The sequence below is a fragment of the Eufriesea mexicana genome, unplaced genomic scaffold (assembly GCF_001483705.2).
Source record: "Eufriesea mexicana isolate 0111107269 unplaced genomic scaffold, ASM148370v2 scaffold474474824, whole genome shotgun sequence".
Lineage (NCBI taxonomy): Eukaryota > Metazoa > Arthropoda > Insecta > Hymenoptera > Apidae > Eufriesea > Eufriesea mexicana.
In genome coordinates, this window is record NW_016907886.1 from 528599 (window position 1) to 550127 (window position 21529).

Consider the following 21529-nt stretch of genomic DNA (forward strand, 5'->3'; position numbering starts at 1 on the left):
TTGGGAAAAAGGAAGGAAGGGGAAAAAAAGAGTGGATAAAAGGAAGGACGAAAGTAACAGTGGTCGCGGTCAACGGATTTACCAGGTTTACCAAAAAATAAGCGCGCGAGGAGGCCTCTCTTTCCCTCGGGGAACGACAATTGAATCAATTTAGAGGCCAGTTTTGATAGGCCGTACATGTGAACGCGTTACACGGCAGGTGTTTTGAAATATTACGCCGAGGTTACGCCAATTATCCTTGACAGGCGATGGGAAAAATGCGATCGACTGTTAACACTAACGTTAGATCGCTATGCTTTTTCTGGATGCCTGCTGCCATCACTATGCATCCTGGAGGGTACCGATGGGTCCCCCTATGTATAGGTATATGTATAATATTTATCACTCATGTGCGATGATATTGGAAGCATACAGCTCACTGCAACAGCTCGAAAATTGACAGATTCTAACATTGAGCAGAGCGAGATGGTAAAGATATTGATGTAAACATATTACATGCAAAGGAATGACTAACTCGTTTGTCAACGCGAAGGAGGAAATTATGCATGTGTTGACTTGGAGCATTAAAATTAGGGTAGGTGCTGCATGACACGAGGGTGAGAATGAACTCATGAAGTCCGATTACTGCCAATAGATAAGTTGGAATATATGACTTTGTTTTTGGTATATACGTCGATTAGGTCTACTGTAATTTGGAAGATTATGACGAGCACAGCAGTCCATGTAAATTTCATGCAAGGTAATTATAGCTTGATATTGAAACTGTATGGGACTTGACACTTAGACAGCTACGCACTTTTTAGGGCCACGATAAAATTTCCATTATTCTTAGGCTATAATAATGAATTACCAAACGCTATGAGAAAGAAAAAAGAATGGTGGAAATTATTAATATTTTCTATTCAAAGTTCTCCATTTATTTACGTTGTTCAAATATTCCAAAATTTATTAGAATAAAACAAATATAAATTTAAAAAATTAATATCGCTGGATACCAGTGACCACCATAACCACCATAGCAGTCAACGTATAAAAATTTTTTATTTAGGTAAATTCGACACTGTTATTGGTCAATTCGTGGATCGCGTTTCTTTGACACGAATTTTTATTTTGAGACGTACAAAGTGAAATTTCTGTACCTCCTTCGCTATCATGATGAGTCATGTAATGGTTTAATCGCGTGAGGATGATATATCTCCAAAGTGTATACGTATGTTTGCATTTTTAAGCATTCTGGCATATATTTGTCGTCTGCTGTTCTCACACTAAGCAGATTTAATATTTATTAGAATATTTTGATAACGACATATTCCAAGTAAAATGTCAAAAATGTAAAATTGGATTTGAAAGAATAAAAAGTAGGATATTTAATAATTTTTCATCTACTCACTGTATATATTAAAATTTTGACAAATTTATTTCGTAATCGCTCCTTTCATTCAGACGATATTCACTTGCAACAGTTTACATGACTCATCTTATACCGTATATGCTTTATTAGCATAATGACTCAGAAAAAAAGGCACAGTAAATTTGGTCTCATTAAAATGTTTCTTCCTTTTTATTTTTAGTCATGAGAGCATTAAAAATTTGCACTCTTCTGTTCTAAAATTTAAGCCTGGTTATTTTTGCTTTTAATTATTAAATCATTCTGGAAAATTTACGTCGATTCTCTATCACGTTAAATTTTATCTTCAACCAGTGGTACAGATAATCTTTAAAAGAGATATGGTCAAATAATATGGTTACCGTGGCGTAAAATAATTATTTCACAGTTAAATAGCAATTACTCGCGACTCTTAATTAGAATTTGCAATGTAATATTAATCAATAAATACAAATAAATGCAACTGTTTATTCTGCTTATTTATTGAAACGGGTGATTTTGAAAGCCCATCTGTTAATACGTATACACATCTCTCTTTCATTCAAAACTTTCGTAAATTAATAAATAAACTAACGCTATAAATAAGCATAAATATGTTATCTCGCGATAATTCGCTACTTTTGCACATCTTTCACGGAAGGTAAAAATATTATTTACACGATCTATTAAATTGAAAAAATATGGATAATAAAACACTTAGAAATTGCAATTGTTCAATCAGATGTCTGAAAATAATACATCTGTCAAATCTGAAAACAAAATGATTAAGCTTCCGAAGCTGGAATTAAAAATGAAAAAATTAAATACTTAGCATTATCAATTAAACTAATGAAAATATCAGTTCACGATAAATCTTGTTTATATGGAGATTATTGAGAGAGGAAATGAAGAGATTAAAAACCAAAAATTGCTCGTTAATATAATCATTTAAATTAGCCAAATTAATTCGCGTTAAATCTTTTTCACAGCAATTAAGAAAAGCTCGCTGGGAACAGGACAGGTGCCAAAGGGAAAAGGATGAAATTTGCCGATTGGCGAATACAAAAATTTGCCGAACACATAGAACCCTTACATCGAGTTCCAATATTGTCCTGGTTAACAACAAACAGAATAATGAGTACACAGCGTCGTACAAAATTCAATCATACAAATTAACTGCTTGCATCAATTTCGTTTACCTTGTAACCCAGTCGAATCGCCCGATTCGATCGGACGACCGACGAAAACGCCAAGTGTTTGTTATACTTTCGAATTATGCCATTTCCTGAAAATGTTGGCAGCGCGCGATCGAGGAATTAACGGCGACCCGAAAATACGCTGGAAAAGTGTCATCAGGAATGTGATACTAGTGTCCTGAAAGCTAACTTTAACTCGTTAATCAGTTTGCCATAAACGATACCGATCACATGGGATTCATCGATCATTTTACAATCTCCTAATTTATGAAAATGACATTAAATTCCTATTTATTGAACAAGAATTCAGAAAATTGCTGAATTTTTCAACTCTGCTGAAAATTTTTGGAATAACTTATTCGATAAATAGAGTATTTGAATTTTTTCAATTGAAAGTGAACGAAAATTATAATTATAATATCTCGTTTATTTTTATTTTGAATTAACGTTTAACACTTTGACTCCTGTGACGTCACGGTGGTCATTGGTGACCGAAGTGCTTGAATTACTTACAATTGTAAAAATTGAATGAAAATTGACAGTTAGTGTCAATTTCAGCCGTTACCAAGGTGTCACAGTGGTCATTGGTGACCAGAGGCGCTTGAATTATTTACTATTGTAAAATTTGACAATTAGTGTCAATTTCAACCGTTACCAGAGCGCTACGGTGGTCATTGGTTGCCAGAGGCGCTTGAATTACTTACAATTGTAAAACTTGACAGTTAGTGTCAATTTCAACCGTTACCAAAGCGTCACAGTGGTCATTGGTGACCTGAACGCTTGAACTAATTACAGTTGTAAAAGTTGAATAAAAATTGACAGTTAGTTGACTGTCAACCGTTACTAAGGCGCCACCGGTGGTAACTCGTGACCGCCAATAAGATAATCACTCCATTGGGTAAGAATGGGGTTGCCTTATATCTCCAATTTATTATTATTTTGCTATTATATGCTTTGAATAATGATACTCCGGCGGCGTCCTGAGCGAAGCATGTGATTTCGGCGTGGGAGTCAAAGGATTAATTAACTTCGTCTGATTAACGACGAAGCTAGAACCATCTGCTATTCCTTCGTGTAATTTAACAACGAATGACGAAAACTTAGTAAAATTTAAATCGTTAATGAAACGTTATCGTCGATCTTCTCGAAAGAACTCTTGAAACGTGTCAGGGTAAACAACGACCACATTCTCGAGGAGGAATGATTTTCCTTGGAGATAAGGAACGACAGGGGGTTAGATATTTCCAATTTTTTCCTAAGTCTCTGCAAAACACCAGGGTTTACGCAATTTGTTTATCCCACATGTAGTGTTTGCCTTGTGGTCGGCGAACCCTGATAAAATGCAACAGTATCAGCGGCGATCACAAATACAATCCGATGAATCGTCAAGGTGTTCCTCGGGCAGAAAAATTATTATCTGCCCATCTGTTTGTCGATCGTATAAATACACGAAGTTGTAATGAACTGGATCAGACGGTTACAAGTTACATCGAGGCGCTTAAAAGGTGAGCTGACAGCTTTAATTGTACGTTTCATTTACTCGTGTACTTCGATGCCGCCATTTTGGTATTTGGATCAATTTTCTTGCTCACCTTTGCAGTTTCTGTAATCGTGGGACAACGCTGTTCGTTTAAAATGAGAGCTCTGTTCGTGATTCTGTTCATTTGTTTTCTGGCCCTCCCAGCTATCATGGGCTGCAGACCACCAGGTTTACCAGTGAGTAAATTTGTTATTAATAAAATTATATCTGCAAAATGTCGATTTCAAAATGTTCAAATTAATATATTATAGAATACCAACAAATTTTGAATCTGTTGCAAATATTCAGAATTGCTTCTGTGCTTGAAAGTAGTTAATATAGTTTGCTAGCTTATTAATTAATAAATTAGATAAAGTAAATTAGTAGATCAATAAATTTATTAATTAATAAGCCAGCAAACTATATTAACTGCTTGCAACCACAGAAGCAATTCTGAATATTTACAACCGATTTAAAATTTGCTAATACTCTATCTACTACTAATAGATTTATTAACCCTTTGCACTCGACGATTTTATTGGCTAAAGAAGGGTACGAGTTGAAAAATTTGGTGCTATTAAGCTGATAATATTTTCTGAGCAGTAAATAAGAAATCGTATAATAATTAACGCGTAGAATTGTTTAATTTCGGTACCTCGCACACTGTTACATTATTTTAAATTTGATATATTAATTAATATCGAGCCTGGAAATTTTATCAAATGACGACTGAAGGGTGCCTCGCGAGTGCAAAGGATTAATCTACTAATTTACTAATAAATTTATTACTCTACTCATCTTGAATTTTATTCGTGAAAAATATGTAAAATACCTTTCTGAGTATATGAGGTGTTCATGTATTAACAGAAAAATTTTGAAAATTATATAAAAATTATAGAGACAAAGATTCAATGTACCCTGTACCCTGATACAACAAAATTTTCCAAACCTTCTGTAATTTTATTTAACTATAAATCATATGAGCACATAAACACCTATAAAATCAACGAAATCATCGAGCTCGGTTGAAACTTTCGATTAAGCGATGAAAATTATCATAATGAAACCGAGTTCGGAATAAAATTGTAATAAAATTACCTGTCGCTCGGGCAAACGATGCTCATACGCGATGCGATAATTCGAATGTAAACGGCCGGCAGGAAATACATTTCCGATTCACAAGGTACACGTAATCCAGCGAGATAGACTCGCGAGACGTCTGTTTAGAAATCAACGAGCCCTCGCGCACCGTCCGGCAATTTTTCGAAATTTTCGCGACGCGTCAACCGGCTCTTTCGTACGGACGTGAATAGCTAATCATCGGGTGTAATTTGCCGTAGTGCTCCGACGACAAAGACTGCTGTGCACCGTTAGTATGCAACCCATGGGCTGGCCGATGCACCAAGAAAATGAGTCCGCCAGCAGCCCTGGCAAATCAGCCAGAAGATCCAGCCGCGCCACCTGTCCAGGATCGGCGATGAATTCAACGATCGATCGGCGTCAATGTTATTTCGTAGAATATATCAATCTGCCTGAATACGATTCTTAAAATTCGCTTCAACTAGTTGTTTATATAAATCTATGTATGCATACGAGAAATATATTATGAATTAATGTTTTGGATTTGCTTTGTTCCTTTGTCATTTATTCTTCTTATTTATTCTAATATCGTTTTACTAGTCTGGAATTATTTGACTGTTTAGAGGTGGGGGTGGGTTCTTACTTGAGGCAGATTTAGGAATTAAAAGCATTAATTTTGCGTTACAGGGTGTATATATAATATTATTATTTAATTTAAGTATAGAATTTTATGAGAACACCTGTGATGGTACATTAGAGTTATTATTGAGGTATTATTATTATTACCTCATTTATTTTTCTTATTTATTCTTCCATCGTTTTACTAGTCTGGAATTATTTGACTGTTTAAGGGTAGGGGTGGTTTCTTCCTTAAGGCAGATTTTGGAATTAAAGGTATTAGTTTTGCGTTACAGGGTGTATATATATTATTATTTAATTTAAGTATAGATTTTTATGAGGACACCTTTGATGGTATATTAGTGTTATTATTAAGGTATTGTTAATATTACTCATATTGTTACTAATCATTGCGAGTATTGGTTTTATGAGGGTGAGAGTGATGGTTTCATATGTGTGAATGGTACTAAGGTAGAATAAATGTAACGTCATTTGGGATGATATAAATATAATATATGCGAATGGAATCTAGTATGAATGTTGATAAAAATGTGTAGAACAATGTGTCAGAATGAAACAGTTGCATTAGAATCGTCAATGAGTAAACATGTGTTAATAAGAGCGGGAGAGAGCGAGAGATATAGAAGAATTTTCTAGATAGTGTTAATCTTTTTGTCTGAAATATTATATTGTGGATTGATGTTAATATTTAAATATTATATAAAGATATTAATTTGTTAACTGTTAAGAAACGTACAAGATATTGCTGTGTCCATTTTTATCCACAAAGGTAATTTTTATCGAATGTTTATATTGGTTTATAATGAAAATTGGTTTGCATTTCTATTCACAATTATTGCCAATTATTGTTAAATAATTATTATTTTTATTAGTATCACTGTCACTATTATCGCTATTATTACTATTACCATCGTTATTATATTAGTAAACATAATCAGTTAAGTGTTAAACAGAATATTATGCAATAATTGTGCCTTAGGTAATTAATTATCGAATCACCTACATATTCAAATGAAAGTAAAAATGACTCGATGAGTTAGAGAATGCATAACGTGTACGCACTCTTAGCCAATGGCTGCTCGATATCTCATGGCGTACATACGCACCCTTTGTCGACGAAAGGGTTGAGCAAACAAGAAAGAAGAAATAAACTGACAACGAGATGGAAATTTTGCAAATTTGTTGGTCGGTTCGAAACATTCGTCGATAATTGCTGAATTTTGGAAAAGTACGTACAGTGTTATTATTCTAGTTTATATGATACCACGGTGATCGAAATGTACACGATTTAGGGGTCGCATTAACATATGATAAAGTGGAGAAATATTAGCAGAGAGTTCATATTTTCTAATGAAACACAATACGCGTTGTTTATCGTTTAGAAAATAATTTCTCCTTTTATTCACTGTTTTTTTCTATCGTAATATCGAATTTAATTATTATTATTGTCATATGGGCGTATCGTATAGTGTATGTCAAAATCATCAGCAGATAGAAAAGGAAAAGTTTCCTCAAAGTTAGATATTCATACTGAGATTATATTTATTTCCAAAAGAAATTATTTGCTTTTTACTTGCTCCGAATTAACCCGCAGAAAATCTGTTTTATCGAAGGGCATTTTTAATTCAATGATAATGATCACGATTAATCGTAAATATTAGAGTATGAAAAGCGAAATCGTTGAATTTAAGTGGGTAATTACATATTGAACATATGCTAATTTAATGAATAAAATGTGGCACGATTTGCTTGAAAAGGGAAGGAAAGCTTTTATCTGCAATTATTTGATATTTAATTAACATCAAAAATGCATATCGAAAATTCGAAAAATTAATACTGCTTGGTAGAAAATTTATGAATCATTTACAGTAGAACTACCGACCTACCACGTGCACTTAAATTTAATAACCATAAGTAATACTTATATACAGTAACAAAATAAAATATTTCATGTAAAATCATCAGTTCTTACAACCTACCTCCTATAGTAGATGCGACGTAAAACCCCTAATTTTGCAAAATGAGGTTAATTTTCCAAAAGCAAAGGCACAGTTGATTATAACATTCACAATACTATAAATCTAGTATGTAGGAAATTAAAGCTGTCGAATAAAATTTCTCAAACTAATTATGTTAATAAATTTGGTAACTCTAATAGTTAAATAAGAGAATTTCATACAAATATATATCTCGAATTTTAATTCCAATTTTAATTTTATTAAGAAACAAAGGATACGAATAAATACGATTAAATAAATAAAAGCAATTATATTTATCTCGTGTAAAAAGCAAATGACAAAAGTATCTAACATCCCCACGATTTTTCTATCTATTAGATAGAACAATACATGTATACACACACCAAGGAATTATTTAACCACTCGTATCAAAAAGGCAATAACGATAACTCGTATGTGTCCGTAAATATAACCCCGATTAGTCATGTAAAACGTATAAAGGCGTTGATATCTACTCTTCCAAAGGCAGTTTTAAAGGTACTTTCACGTCGAGAGTTAAAATTTCCAAGAGCAAAAGTCAGTATACCTTTTTACCTTACTAAAATCATCCGAACGCTCATTTTGATTCAAATTCAATCATTTCATCCCTCCTTCCGAAAATTGTCAAAATCTCGAACAATTTTCTATTCCGGCCATTGATTTTATACATGGACAAATAATTTTTCTAAATTTGGAATGGGATTTGTAACGATAAAATATTCCAGGTACAGTTCATTCGTATTAAATTCGATATATATTTTAATATTTCAATAAAGTCTATACAGGGTCGCGAATTATTCTCCAAATTTGCATAATATCTCGGAATTAAATTACATTTTCCTTTATGGCAATTTCTACAAGTAAAAAGACCTCTGTTATCGCTTTTATTATAACAAATTATTACTCTTTGGGAAGCAAAAGTGGCACGTAATCTTATTTATACAAGTCATACCTACCCTGCCATACCAGCACCGTGAACCGCGTCTTTGTTCAAGAACAATGTCAAATCGCGTATCTAACGAAGCACGGGGGGGGGCACGTAAAGCCGAAAGAAAATGGCCGGCACAAACGTTTCATTCTGCAAGGAATTTAACATTTTTTCCGTTATATCTATTTTCTCGCTGTGAAACGTGTTGAATCCCTGCTCCGTGGAATATAATTATTAAATTTTTGAGGAATAATCGAGGAGCCCGCTCAACCATACGTAGTAGAAGTAATGTTTCAATTTCGCTGCACATTTTGTATCGCGCAAGTATAATAGCAAAAACGAATGTAATGGTGAATTTTTATGAGCTATGCGCAATCGGACGGGATTCAACGCGAAATATGAGAAAAGTTCGCAGTTATGTTCGCAGCGTTTCCGTTATGTGTTTCTATTAGATCCCCGCCATAGAAATACAGTATTTATCGCGGAACGTTTACAAATGAGGGGAACGATCGCGAATAATAGTTCATCGGCCACTTGTTTCAATTATGCAATCGCCTTTCGTTTCGTTTCTTTTATCGTATTTCCCGGTCCGCCATGCCTACGGTTAGAATTTGCATTATTTCGTAGAAATTCCCTCTAATAATTATTGCAGCCTCGATATCCAACGAAATGAGATTTCTGATGCTCGTGCTGATATTTATGGCGGTTTTTACCACCGCCTTGCCCGCCTCGCAGAAGAACGTCACCTGCAGCCCTTGGAAGGGAAGGGTACGTGTGCCGTATACCGTAGACGTATAAAATATCGGTGAAAAATCACGAATTCCATAGTATCGAAGCTCGTGTACGCGTTCGATATCGTTTATTAACGGATCGCTTTTACTAGTGGAATAAATTAATTCGAAAAGTGTTTGGTTTTACTTTTATGCAATTACTCATTCGTTCCTCTGAATTACATTTTTCATGTTTGCAATTTCCTAATGTTACGATGTACGGGATATTTAATGAAAGAGAAGAGGAAAAACAGGGGGAAATTATGATGGAAAATAGATTGGGAAATTGGGAAAAATTTTAGTGAACGGAACGTCGGTATTTAAACATCGGGATCATTTATTTTACGATAATATTTTCACGATTATGGTATCTTGGATAGCGCATGTGTGTAATCCGGTGCTTTTTATGAAGACAGATGTACGTGTATCTTTATATGAACAGATGTACGAGCTTTTATAGACGAGCGTCTTGCGACATCTCGAGTCGAACGATACGGGAAAGTGTGAAAATACAGTGGAAAATTTGTCTGGAAAATTATCGAATAATCATTATGCGTGATTCCTTTCCCATGATTGTGGATTTTTAAATGTACCTTATCTAATGCTATTTGACATTCCGATCTTAATACTACTTAAGATTCTAATATTCAATCGCATACAACTTCGATGTATTCCGCTAACGTCGCCATTATGAAACGATACGAAAATTATTATTCATTCGCGTAAATAATTCATTTTTGCAATTCTCTTGTGCATTTACGAGTGGAAGGATTGGAAGCGAAAGTTTCCACAGTGCACGATTGATGTTTTAATTTTGCGATAAGGAGATACCAGATGCCATTCCACGATGATGTTTAAATAATCTTGTCAATAATACGACGATAAGCTGAAGATAACTCGTAACGTTATTTAATATTCTCGTTATTTTGTAACGAGAAATTCTCGTTTCTATTTCTCCCTCGATTTTCCTCGTTTAAAATTTGGAATTATTATTTGCCATATTCTTCGTGCGAATATAAATAAAAAATTGAATATTCCTACGTGGGAAATATGTTAATATAGTATACTAATATAACATTTAATGTGCAACAACGTGTGAATTGCTATTTTATTATTATAAGAATAAATTCGAATATTTTAATTATTTTTCCTGTATATGTTATTATTATTTTAGTGTCATGTTACTGAAGATTGCTGTCGCCATCTTGTCTGTCTAACATACCAAGCTAAGTGCGTTCCATACCCAGGAGAGCTTCCTGGAGACGACACCAGGCCTATCGGGGATGGACCATTTCCTCCATTTCCAAACATTACACAAACACTATAAATAATAATGTATACTCAAGCTTTTCCCTTTCGGTATTTCATTTTGACAAGAAACTGACATCATAGTAGAATTATAAAGTATTTCACGCGTTCTCCATAAAAAAATTCCCTATAACCCTAGAAAAACACTAGTAGCTTTAAATATCAATTTCCTCAGATTTATTGTTTCCTATACTTAATAATTTATTACTCGTAAGACTGGTTTTCTCTGCTCATAATAAAATATTTTCCGACTTTGTAAAAATATGAAAGGATAACATATTCCAGGATTTCCATTAATTCCCAATTAATTCGTAAGAAGTACCGTGATCTGCAATTGAAGAATTAAAAAATTAAATCGATCATCGATGGCTAGCTCAATAACTGTTACCTACACCAACAACGAAGAATTTCCTAGTCTTAAGTATTTTACCGTATAAAAGTCTGGTAGCCTTCTAACGAAAATGGCGTCCTGCGTGCATTGGCGCAGAAAATAAATTAAAAGTACACACGGGTACCTTGCGTTCCTCGTTTCGCATTGAAACTTTTCCCTTTAACAATTCGCATAGACACACTGGGTACACTCGTCGTGCTCCGCATCGTGCTCTTCGAAAACGATGAAAAGACACGGCACGGTCGCACTCCGTACGCTAAATACAAAAACTTGGCAAGGTCGATTTAATTACGGGCGCGCCTATAATTAAAGAACGACGTTATAACACTGTGTTGCTTTACGCATGGGCTATTAACAAGTGGCACGATTTCATACGCGGATAAAGAAAGGGATGCCTGGAATTTCGCGGCAAAGAGAGAAACTGCATCACTTGCCTTGCGCACGGTCGTTGCATTGCCGAGGATCAAAGCTCTCGGATGACCTAACCTTTTCGCAGTTCGCCAAAAGTATACCTTGGCCCGCGCGTATCGTCGCGGCGATAAGTAAACGAAATTAGAACGTGCATAGAGAAAACGAAAACGAGAAAAAGAAAAGGAGAAGAGGGGAAGAGAAAAAGCGAACGAGGCGAGACGGGTAGAAATTTTTAATTTCGAAATTGCAAAATTGCCACCGTAGCGTGGCGGTGTTTTCGAAAGCAGCGTCACCGGAAGAAGAGCTAGACAGAGAGGATTCCGTCGCGATACACGGCGAAATTCAGTGACATTAAAGGAACGTGGAGAAAAAATGAAAAATGAAAAAAAATAGAAAAGGGAGGAGGGAAAAAAGAGTGAGAGAGAAGGGAAGAAAGGTAAAAAGAAATAATCGACGTTTTCACTTGGCTACCGTCTACGGATAAAAGGACAATATTACCGGATGATTCGGTTTTCTTTCCTGTTGTTTCCTATTAAGCGAATTAAAGAACAAGAGGGCTTTGTCGCGAGATCAATGGAATGTATAAAGCCTGCAATATGCAGTCGATGGAATATCGGCGCAGAAAGCAAAAAGTGCTCGACCATTTCATAGCGACGAATGGAAAAAGAATGTTCGCGGTGGCTGTCTCTTTTCAATTGTTATACAGTTTAGCGTATAATCGGAGTGAATTATAATTGCGGGAAAAATAGTACATTAGGTTTCGGCTTCCTCGAATTTCCCGGGATACTTCGCGATGCATTATCGCCGCTAAGCTGAATACCCACAGCCACGGAATAATCTGTAGTTACTGTAATTCAACAGGCTATCTCTTCTCTATCTTTCCCTCCTTTCTTTCTCTTTTCTTCCTGTTTCACGTTAGAACAAAACGAAATCGACGACCCCTCGCCTTCTTTCAATTTTATATTTATTTATAATACGTGCAAGGTCGATTTTGATATCGGAAAATATTCCAGAAAATATAAATCCAGTACATTACAGGATACCATAAGATATTTAATATAAACAGTTTTTCATAGCTGAATTTAAAAATTAATTTCGTATTTTTAAATGAAAACATATATTTATTAGTATATTAAAAAAACCAGTTTGTTATTCTCTACGAAAAATTATTATAATTATATCGATAAACCGATATTTCAAAAGACATATGTTTTCTTTAATGTTATAACAAAAGGAAAATATTCATTTATTTTTTTAAATATTTTTTTCTTTTTTTCTCTGTTCAACCTTACGTTAGAACAAAACGAAATGGTCTACCCCTCCTTCTTTCAATTTTATATTTATTTATAATACATACAAGATCGATTTTGACATCAGAAAATATTTCAGAAAATATAAATCCAGTAAATTAAAGGGTGCCATAAGATATTTACTATAAACAGCTTATCCATAGGTGAATTTAAAAATCAATTTTGTATTTTAAATGGAAACATATATTTATTAGTATATTAAAAAAACCAGTTTGTTATTCTCTATGAAAAATTATTATATTTATACCGGTAAACCGATATTTCCGAAGATATATGTTTTCTTTAATGTTATAACAAAAGAAAAACATACCTCAATTTTTGAAAAATATTTTTTACTTTTTTTCTCTGTTTAACTTTACATAAGAACAAAACGAAATGGGCTACCTCTCCTCCTTTTCCTATCTCCTTTCAATTTTATATTCATTTATAACGCATACAAGGACGATTTTAATATCAGAAAATATTCCAGAAAATATAAATCCAGTAGATTATAGGGTGCCATAAGATATTTACTATAAACAGTCTTTTCGTGGCTGAATTTAAAAATCAACTTTGTATTTCAAATGGAAATTTATATCTCTTAGTATATTAAATAATCCAGTTTGTTATTCTCCATGAAAAATTATTATATTTATAACGATAAATCGATAAATCGATAGTTCGGAAGATATATGATTTCTTTAATGTTATAACAAAAGGAAAACATGCATCTACTTTTTTAAAATATTTTTTCCTTCCTTTCTCCGTTCAGCTTTACGTTAGAACAAATAGAGCTTCCAGTTTTCTAACTTTTTTCATTCTTATGTATTTTTCTTTTCCTGCTTTGTTTCTCGTTAGAACAACAGAAAAAGCGGAATGCATGCATAGGGCAAAACGGTTGAACCGGAGGATAGGGATCAAAGGCGACGTTTCATCGCTTACGTACATACAGTTTATTGCGGAATTGAAAAATGAAATCTGTAAGCAACAAAGACTACGGATTTCTCTGCTTTATCGATTTCCCTGTTAGTTTTATTTACGTCGCGTCAATAATTTATATTCTCCAAACGTTGTCCATTCGATTGCTTCTCTTGTTATTTTCTTCGTGTTCCTTCGTTCTTTTTCATTCTCCTTCTCTCTTTTTCCTCGCGAGATGAAACGTAATATCGCAAGACTATTTCGCGGTTTAAACGGCAAATATCTTACCGATGTAATCTCGGACGAGTGTTTACAGGCGATCCGAAAAATCAGATGAAAATATATTTGTTGCGTGCATACACGGTGTTTACATGCAGCTCTCGAAAACACTGAGTATCGCGTTTTCTCGTTCCCGGAAACTCCGTCAATTTTTTAGACATATTTTTAGCTTTGCAAATTCTTGCGAACGCTATCGTAAATATATTATACAGAATAATTACGATCGGAAAATAAATATAAATTTCACGGTATATCGATAATTAGAATTTTCCTAATTACAGTTTTCCACTTTCGTATTGGGCTACGTTCATTTTGTATATGAAAATTATTCACGATTATTTTGCACATGTCCTGCCATTGGGTGTTTATAAATACAGGGTGTCCCAGAAAAATGTATACACACTTTGCGTGATTATAAAAACAGTATTTATTTTCTTCTTGCGTTTATTATTATTACGTTTATGCAAAAGATTTATTTTTTTATTACGTTTATTAAAGTCTAGTCTAAAATCAGCCATTATTTTAAATGGGATGTACCTAGGAAAGAAAAAATAAATTAGAAAGAATAAGGTATTAAAATGCGTATACATTTTTTTGGGACACTCTGTATTTCTACTCGTTCACAATTACCTGAAATTATTTAAGGCTCGTTTATGTGAATTTTAACAAAAATGCCTATGTGTGATTCAAAATAATTATAGTTATTCTTTTATACAAGTTGTGCAATATTAGTTGCTCTTTTACTCAAATAGGTTTGGTATATGCGATTTTAAGTCTCTGAAAGAAAAAAAATTTGTTCTTATTATCATGTACTTATTATTAGTCACAGCACAGGAATTAGCATGATTATCATTTGTTCGTTATTGAACTTGAAACGAGTCGAATGAATTCAGATTCCGAGTAGCTTCAAAATTTTTAATTATTTCTTGTTTAATTAACTGTGATTGTGACGTCTAATTTATAATAGCCTTACGAAACTGATATGCAAAATAACTGACCGTGATAATAAAATACAGTATCCCTGAAAAGTATAATTACTTCGGAAGAACCTACAATAAAGCTGATGGGGAAAATGACAATTACAAAAGGAAAATACATAAATAATATAAACGAAAGCTATAAAGAAAATAAAACTTACAAGAAAATTAGAAAATTTATTTGTTTATCGAAATGAAATAAATCCTAAACTAACAAAATTAAAATTCCAAACAAATTAGAAAATTTGTTCGTTTATCGAAACGAAATAAATCGTAAGCTGACAATATTAAAATTGCAAACAAATTAGAAAATTTGTTCGTTTATCGAAACGAAATAAATCGTAAGCTGACAATATTAAAATTGCAAACAAATTAGAAGATTTGTTCGTTTATCGAAACGAAATAAATCGTAAGCTGACAAAATAAAAATTGCAAACAAATTAGAAAATTTGTTCGTTTATCGAAATAAAGTAAATCGTAAGCTAGGAAAATTAAAATTGCAAGAAAATTCGAAAATGAACTGGTTTGCAAAGGTGAAATAACTGGGGAAGGAACGTAACAAAGAGTAAGATTAAAACGAGAATTCGTGCAGGGAACAAAGAGATAACAGAGCATTTTTCTTAAGCACGAGTCACAAGGGTGAGAAGTATAACGTTTCTCGCTAGTGCCTCTTGCGTTCTGGAGCCCCGCGTGCACGCACACTGGTGCGTGTCCGTGATGCACGGCTCAAAGGTTGGCCAGTGCATCGTGGTGCGCGGTATAAAAGCGAAATATAAGGCAAGTTGAGAAATCAGTTAAGCTCGAATTCTCGAGATCGTCGCTTTGAAGAAAGCACCACGAAGAAACCGTTGCAACAACCACTTGTGGTGAGTAGACCTCATGCGTAGTTTCGTCAAGGACAAATCTCTTCCGAGCACAACGTAGCTACTCATCGAGACGGACTCGTTCCTAACCGCTGTCGCGAAAAAGTGTCGAGTACGAATTAAATTAAACCCGCTAGTTTCGCCATTTAATCGTACCCAGTGATCGGTTTAGTTCGATCGTGAATTTTGCTAACGAGTTTCCATAATTAACAGAATCCACGTGGATTATAATACAGCGGACGATGTCGAATACCAGAGATGATACGAAGTGAAAGTTAAACAGTGTTTACGTGTACGACGATTGCTACGAACTTTATCGAAGGCCTGCCAAGCGTTTGAAAACCTTCGATGACGTATTTTCGGCGTAACATAACTTCTCCTCACTACGCGACGGATGGACTCGGGCACGTCCAATGAACTTTGGACGCCTAATCGCCCGCATTGTTGTCATTATAGCGTGTGTTCCACTGGCTAGTGTGTGTGCTGTGTGTGCTGTGTGTGCGTGGAATTTCGAAATCGTTTCTTCTTTCACGAGCATAGCTTCCAAGTTTACTAATTTCTTCATAACGATTTACGAAGGTAATAAAGAATATACGTGTATGTACAGACTCTAGAAAATCGCTAGAATTCCTATATAACGTAGTGTATAATTGGAAAGAGTCATTTGACATTGTTTATTCGAGTGGAAAATATTATTTTATTTGAGTTCATACGCGAGTTCTTCGCACTTGGTCGACATCTTTTATTAACACTAGAACTGCCAACCCAGTGAAAATGACTGGTCCCAGAAGTTTCCTTTTTGCAATCACCGAACACATACACCTGCTTTAAGAATAAAATTGGTATGAACTCGTATTAAGAAAGAACCGTAATCGATATATTCACTCATATTCATCGTATCGCTGAAACTACTATAGTTAGGTACCCATTAAAGATCAGTAGTTGTAGCGTTAAGCTCGAAAGAATTCTGTCAAGTACGTGACAATCACTTGGCGAGGTAGATTGATGCAGCTCATGGTTGGCCGTGGCCATAGACTTTAGTCACTCTGTTCGTTATTCAAGAACAAGTCGGGTCAGTAGTTAATGACTCATTCACGGATACCTGCGCACGTTCTTCCTGTGCAGTGATCGTACGTGTGCTCGTTGGCTTACGTAATGAACTAGAATTTCATGAATCTCGGTTCGACCATTGCAGGCATGACTCTGCGAATCAGGCTAGACCGGATACAAGATATATCTAATTGGCATCGAGAAGTGTCTGTTTCCGTTCCATTTTCTTCCGAATTTCTTCGCGAGAAGATACATTAATCCTTTGCGGTCCTGTATCCACTTGGACTCGGAATTTTATTTCATTAGAGTCTTCCAGGGATTATCCTGACACGTGAAACATAGTCTTTTGATAAAAATATCAAAATGCGTTAATAGGTAGGAAAATGTGGAAATGGAATTAAATTTTGGTAGGGAATTTTAGATTACGTATTATAGGTTATAGATTTGTTATAGGTACGAATCAGTTGAAGTGTAGTGTTAAATGGGACACAGATAACGAAGGGTTGAAACCTAATTTTATTTCTTATGGGAAAGTAAAATGATTGTTGGACGAGGAATAATAAAATCCTGAGAGTTTAATTGCAAAGTAAGTAGAGAAAGTGAAATGACAATGTTTTTGTTTTCAGTGTAAAAATACATCGCAAAATGTCCAAGTTCATGCTGTTCCTTTGCATCGTTTTGCTGGCTACGACCGTCATTATAGCTGCCCCTAGGGCCTGCCGTCAGCACGGAGACCCCGTAAGTAAAAAATTATTTTATTATTTCTCCGACTTCGTTGTCGACACGTTCAGTGTCAAGGACGAAATTATGATCGCGGAAACGGTGGCAGAAAGTAACATTACCATGCTTTACGTTAGTGTTAATTACTCTAGCATAATTATATACCTGTACTCGTGCAAGCATTCAACGATTACGTTTGTCGCGTTTAACGAGTGAAATATTTACGTGAAACTCGAATGTATGAGAAGGAAAAAGTTCGAAGATTATATTAATAAAATTAGAAAATTATTCGACGCTGTACTTATAGTATACTTATCGGAGATACGAACCGTGGAGGCGCTAGTGTGCCTTAGGATAGCAGCAAGGGATAGGTCAATAACATACCGAAACTTTTTATTTTCCAGTTAACCATGCTCTTGATTACTATACATTGCCTTTCAATATTTCTGTGTACTTTTAGATAGACGTTTGTTAAAAATGTACTAAAAAATAGGGCGAATTCTCCTGTATACAGACTGAATTCTTTAACTGATGAAAAATTACTTAGTCCACGGTAGAGCTAGAAAATAAACGAATAAAACATATCGATTTTTACTATATTTAAGGCAATATATTCCAAAGATAGTCATTTTTAACCACCCTCTGAAAAATTAAATCTAATTTATAAAAGCGTAATTCTTGTTTCCAAGATATACCGTTTTATTACAAAATGTTCTGAAGTTTATCACGTGTATTTCACTATAAAAAGAAGCAAATGCAAAGTTCCTCTATGACATGTCAATGATGCTCGTTCATTCGACGAAACTTTTACTTTCGACAGCCATCGTGATACAGAACGCGTGCAGGACGATAGATGTTCATTGGGTAGAAGTAACGCGTGTACAGTTGCAGACGTAAAAATCATAACAGGTTTACGCGGACCCGTTCCGCTAACTAGAGGTCTCGCGGAGCATGGGAGCCTAAAATAGAATTTTAAAGCAGCCGTAATAATATGCAGCCAGCGCAGCGCAACGTCATTTATACCGGCTGATAAATTCGCTAACGTGAATTTATTTCTTAATTCTAGTGCACAGGGACCTGGCAGTGTTGCCGGGGAGCGGTGTGTCACAAGTACGCGCACAGATGTCAAGTAATGCAGATCACAAGGGATCAGCTACTGAATGGACGCGAGAAGGTAATGAATGGAATGAACATGGATTATTAAGCCGAATGACCGTTTCGAAAGGACGAGCACAATACCGTTCAAAATCTCCCATCGAATCGAATCGGCTAATACCGGAACAGAACCACGGACATGTAACCCGTAACCAATGTAAATATGCGACCACGAGCGAACAAATAAATAGAACGAGTAGTGCACAGTAGTATAATCGAGCTGTATTTTTGCCTCAAGAGCGGCCATTTTCTTTTTATTCCCTCGCGGTGGGACCATTTCTCGTACAGAAGTCTATTTGCATGGAAGATTCTGCAGCATGTGCAACGTTCACACTATACAGGATTGTTGTATAAGAACATTTCATTGTTGAGAAACACTATCGCAAATTTTAGGGTTAACCGTATCTAGCGTAATATCAAATTAACATCGCTATTCGCCGAATTATTCGCTCGTCCGCAAAGGATTAATTCCGAGCGACACTAGCGCCGCCAGGCGAAAGTGAGGTTAGGGCCGTCTTTTAATCTCGCCACGATCGAGCGTAGGAGGCTCGCAGAAGCATCACTGGGGGTTTTCATTCCGCGGAAAAGGATTCACGATTATTAGGTTCACCATTATTATTATCAGCTCGTGCGAGATTATTGCGTTTGGTTTCCGTGGCAGGAATGCCCACGCGCGATATTATCTGCGCGGATGGTAGCGGGAAAAATGTCCTTATGAAAATGAAATTCCATCGATTCGACTGCGAAACGATTCCACCGGCGCTGTTGCTACTTGGAGGATAAACATTTTAGAAAATTATACGCGATCAAGCATGTAATTGCACGTTGGCCAGTGGAGAATTGAGGGACGTTCGATCGCGTTTACGTGCCGTATTGTCCGATCGCGTGTGTCGCGTTTCGAGCTTGCTATCGCCTTTAAATTCGCTATCTTCGACAGCGTCGGGGTCGAAACGCGGGCCTTGTCTTTCGATAACACTCGATAGCTGCTCTCGATCGGAAACATGGAAAGATTAGGGGAAATATCTGGCACGTTAAATAAACCTGGCGCGAAAAGGACAGGTGCGCGAAGAGGAGAAAGGGTGTCCCCGGTCTAATCGTCTAGACTTATCATTCGATAAACCGGCAACTGGATCAGCCATATGTGGGCTCGATCGAAATCTCTCGTCGACCGTGTCTTCCTGTTTCTCCAGATTTTTACACGGCAGGATAAAAGGGCTTCTTTTTGGGGTCGGGCGAATGGCGTGGCTGGGTACATTAATGGTCACTGAGAATCGACTGTTTTCCCATTAGTGGTCTCGATTTCCCTTGCGATTTACTCCTGGCTCTCTTTCCTTTTTAATTCTACGCTTCTTCAGTGAATTTTTTTAGTCCATTTTGGGATCAATTTCTTGAATCGAAGGGGGGAAATTGATGTCTGAAGTAGTCTTTTAGTTGACGTACAAGATAATATTTTATGAAATAGGGTATTAATAATTTATCGCGGTGGTGAATTACTAATGACGTGATTTATAAATTATTTATGGATTTATACATTTTAGTTTTATAAAATTTACGTAGTAAGGGAAGCAATTGGAAAATGATCTCGCGAATACAGAATTATGGGAAATGAAAAATAATTTCGCGTCATAGTTTTGTCATGAGTATAATTATTTGGTTATATTATAGATTAGGGTTTCTAAATCATTTTTAGTTCATGACCCTCTTCTTTTATTTTCTTCGCGTATTCAAAAAATTTGAGCTTCTAAGAAACGTACTTAGATATTTGCATTGTACTGTTATTTATTTATAGAAATCAATTTACAGATACTCGGTATAAATATTTTCGCGGGGACTTAAAAATTCAGTGTCTGCCTCTCTGCTGGGAAAGCCTGCTCGAAATCGATAAATACATACTTTAAAATACGGTTTAAAACACGGTTTAATTAATATCTTCTATTGGAATCTGTTATTTTCATATCTGACTATTTTACGTGATTTAAATTTTCCGTATTGTAGTCACGACGATGTTACGATGTACTGAAATGATACGTACACTACAGCGCAAAAATATTTGGACAGTTGATTATTTTTGGCAGGGCGAAATTTAATTACGAAATTGCGGATAAATGGATCTGCAATGATTTCGCTCTTTATTATTATTACAGTTATACGTTGCAGGATATTATGACGCCACGAAATCGATTTTTAAAAGCTAATACGAAGTAATAAAATTATCGTTCGTAATTGTCGAATCGCATACAACCGACTTGTCGTTTAACTCTCGTTATTTCATTTCGATCGTCTGCTTTAAGACTGTTTATCTTCTAAACCGATTACAAAATTCCTGTAATTAATTCAATCCCCGATATTTACATCTGACCTGCATTTAACCATACTGGATCGTTGATAAGTATCGAAACTGATAATTTACATTTATCATCTTCGTATCTTTTAAGCAAAAATTCACCATCGATTAGAATATCTCGACGAAACTCTTTTTAACACTTTGACTGCTACGCACAGTTACATTTTTTTGGGGGTACGCTCAGGGGGGCCACGATAAAATTTCCATTATTCGACAAAACAATGAATTATCAAATAATATGACAAAAAAAAAAAATATGCAGATTATTAATGTCTTCTGTTTAAAGTTCTCTATTAATTTACGTTCTTCAAATTTTCAAAAAAAGGTTA

The 21529-nt window shown here is 35.1% G+C and overlaps 3 protein-coding genes across 3 annotated transcripts; all 3 read left to right on the forward strand.

Moving 5' to 3' along the window:
• Positions 1-3988: 3988 nt before the first annotated feature.
• LOC108554948 (uncharacterized) lies at positions 3989-5604 on the forward strand. Its single transcript, XM_017910373.1, has 3 exons — positions 3989-4067; positions 4163-4278; positions 5422-5604. Exons 1-3 carry the CDS (start codon positions 4022-4024, stop codon positions 5560-5562), a joined length of 303 nt encoding a protein of 100 aa, XP_017765862.1. The 5' UTR covers positions 3989-4021; the 3' UTR covers positions 5563-5604.
• Positions 5605-8300: 2696 nt separating this feature from the next.
• On the forward strand, positions 8301-10822 carry LOC108554875 (uncharacterized). Its single transcript, XM_017910287.1, has 3 exons — positions 8301-8334; positions 9378-9493; positions 10670-10822. The coding sequence occupies exons 2-3, from the start codon at positions 9395-9397 to the stop codon at positions 10820-10822; spliced, it is 252 nt and encodes an 83-aa protein (XP_017765776.1). The 5' UTR covers positions 8301-8334; positions 9378-9394.
• Positions 10823-15838: 5016 nt separating this feature from the next.
• LOC108555035 (omega-conotoxin-like protein 1) lies at positions 15839-19071 on the forward strand. Its single transcript, XM_017910520.1, has 3 exons — positions 15839-15934; positions 17608-17719; positions 18768-19071. The coding sequence occupies exons 2-3, from the start codon at positions 17627-17629 to the stop codon at positions 18903-18905; spliced, it is 231 nt and encodes a 76-aa protein (XP_017766009.1). The 5' UTR covers positions 15839-15934; positions 17608-17626; the 3' UTR covers positions 18906-19071.
• The last annotated feature ends 2458 nt before the right edge of the window (positions 19072-21529 follow it).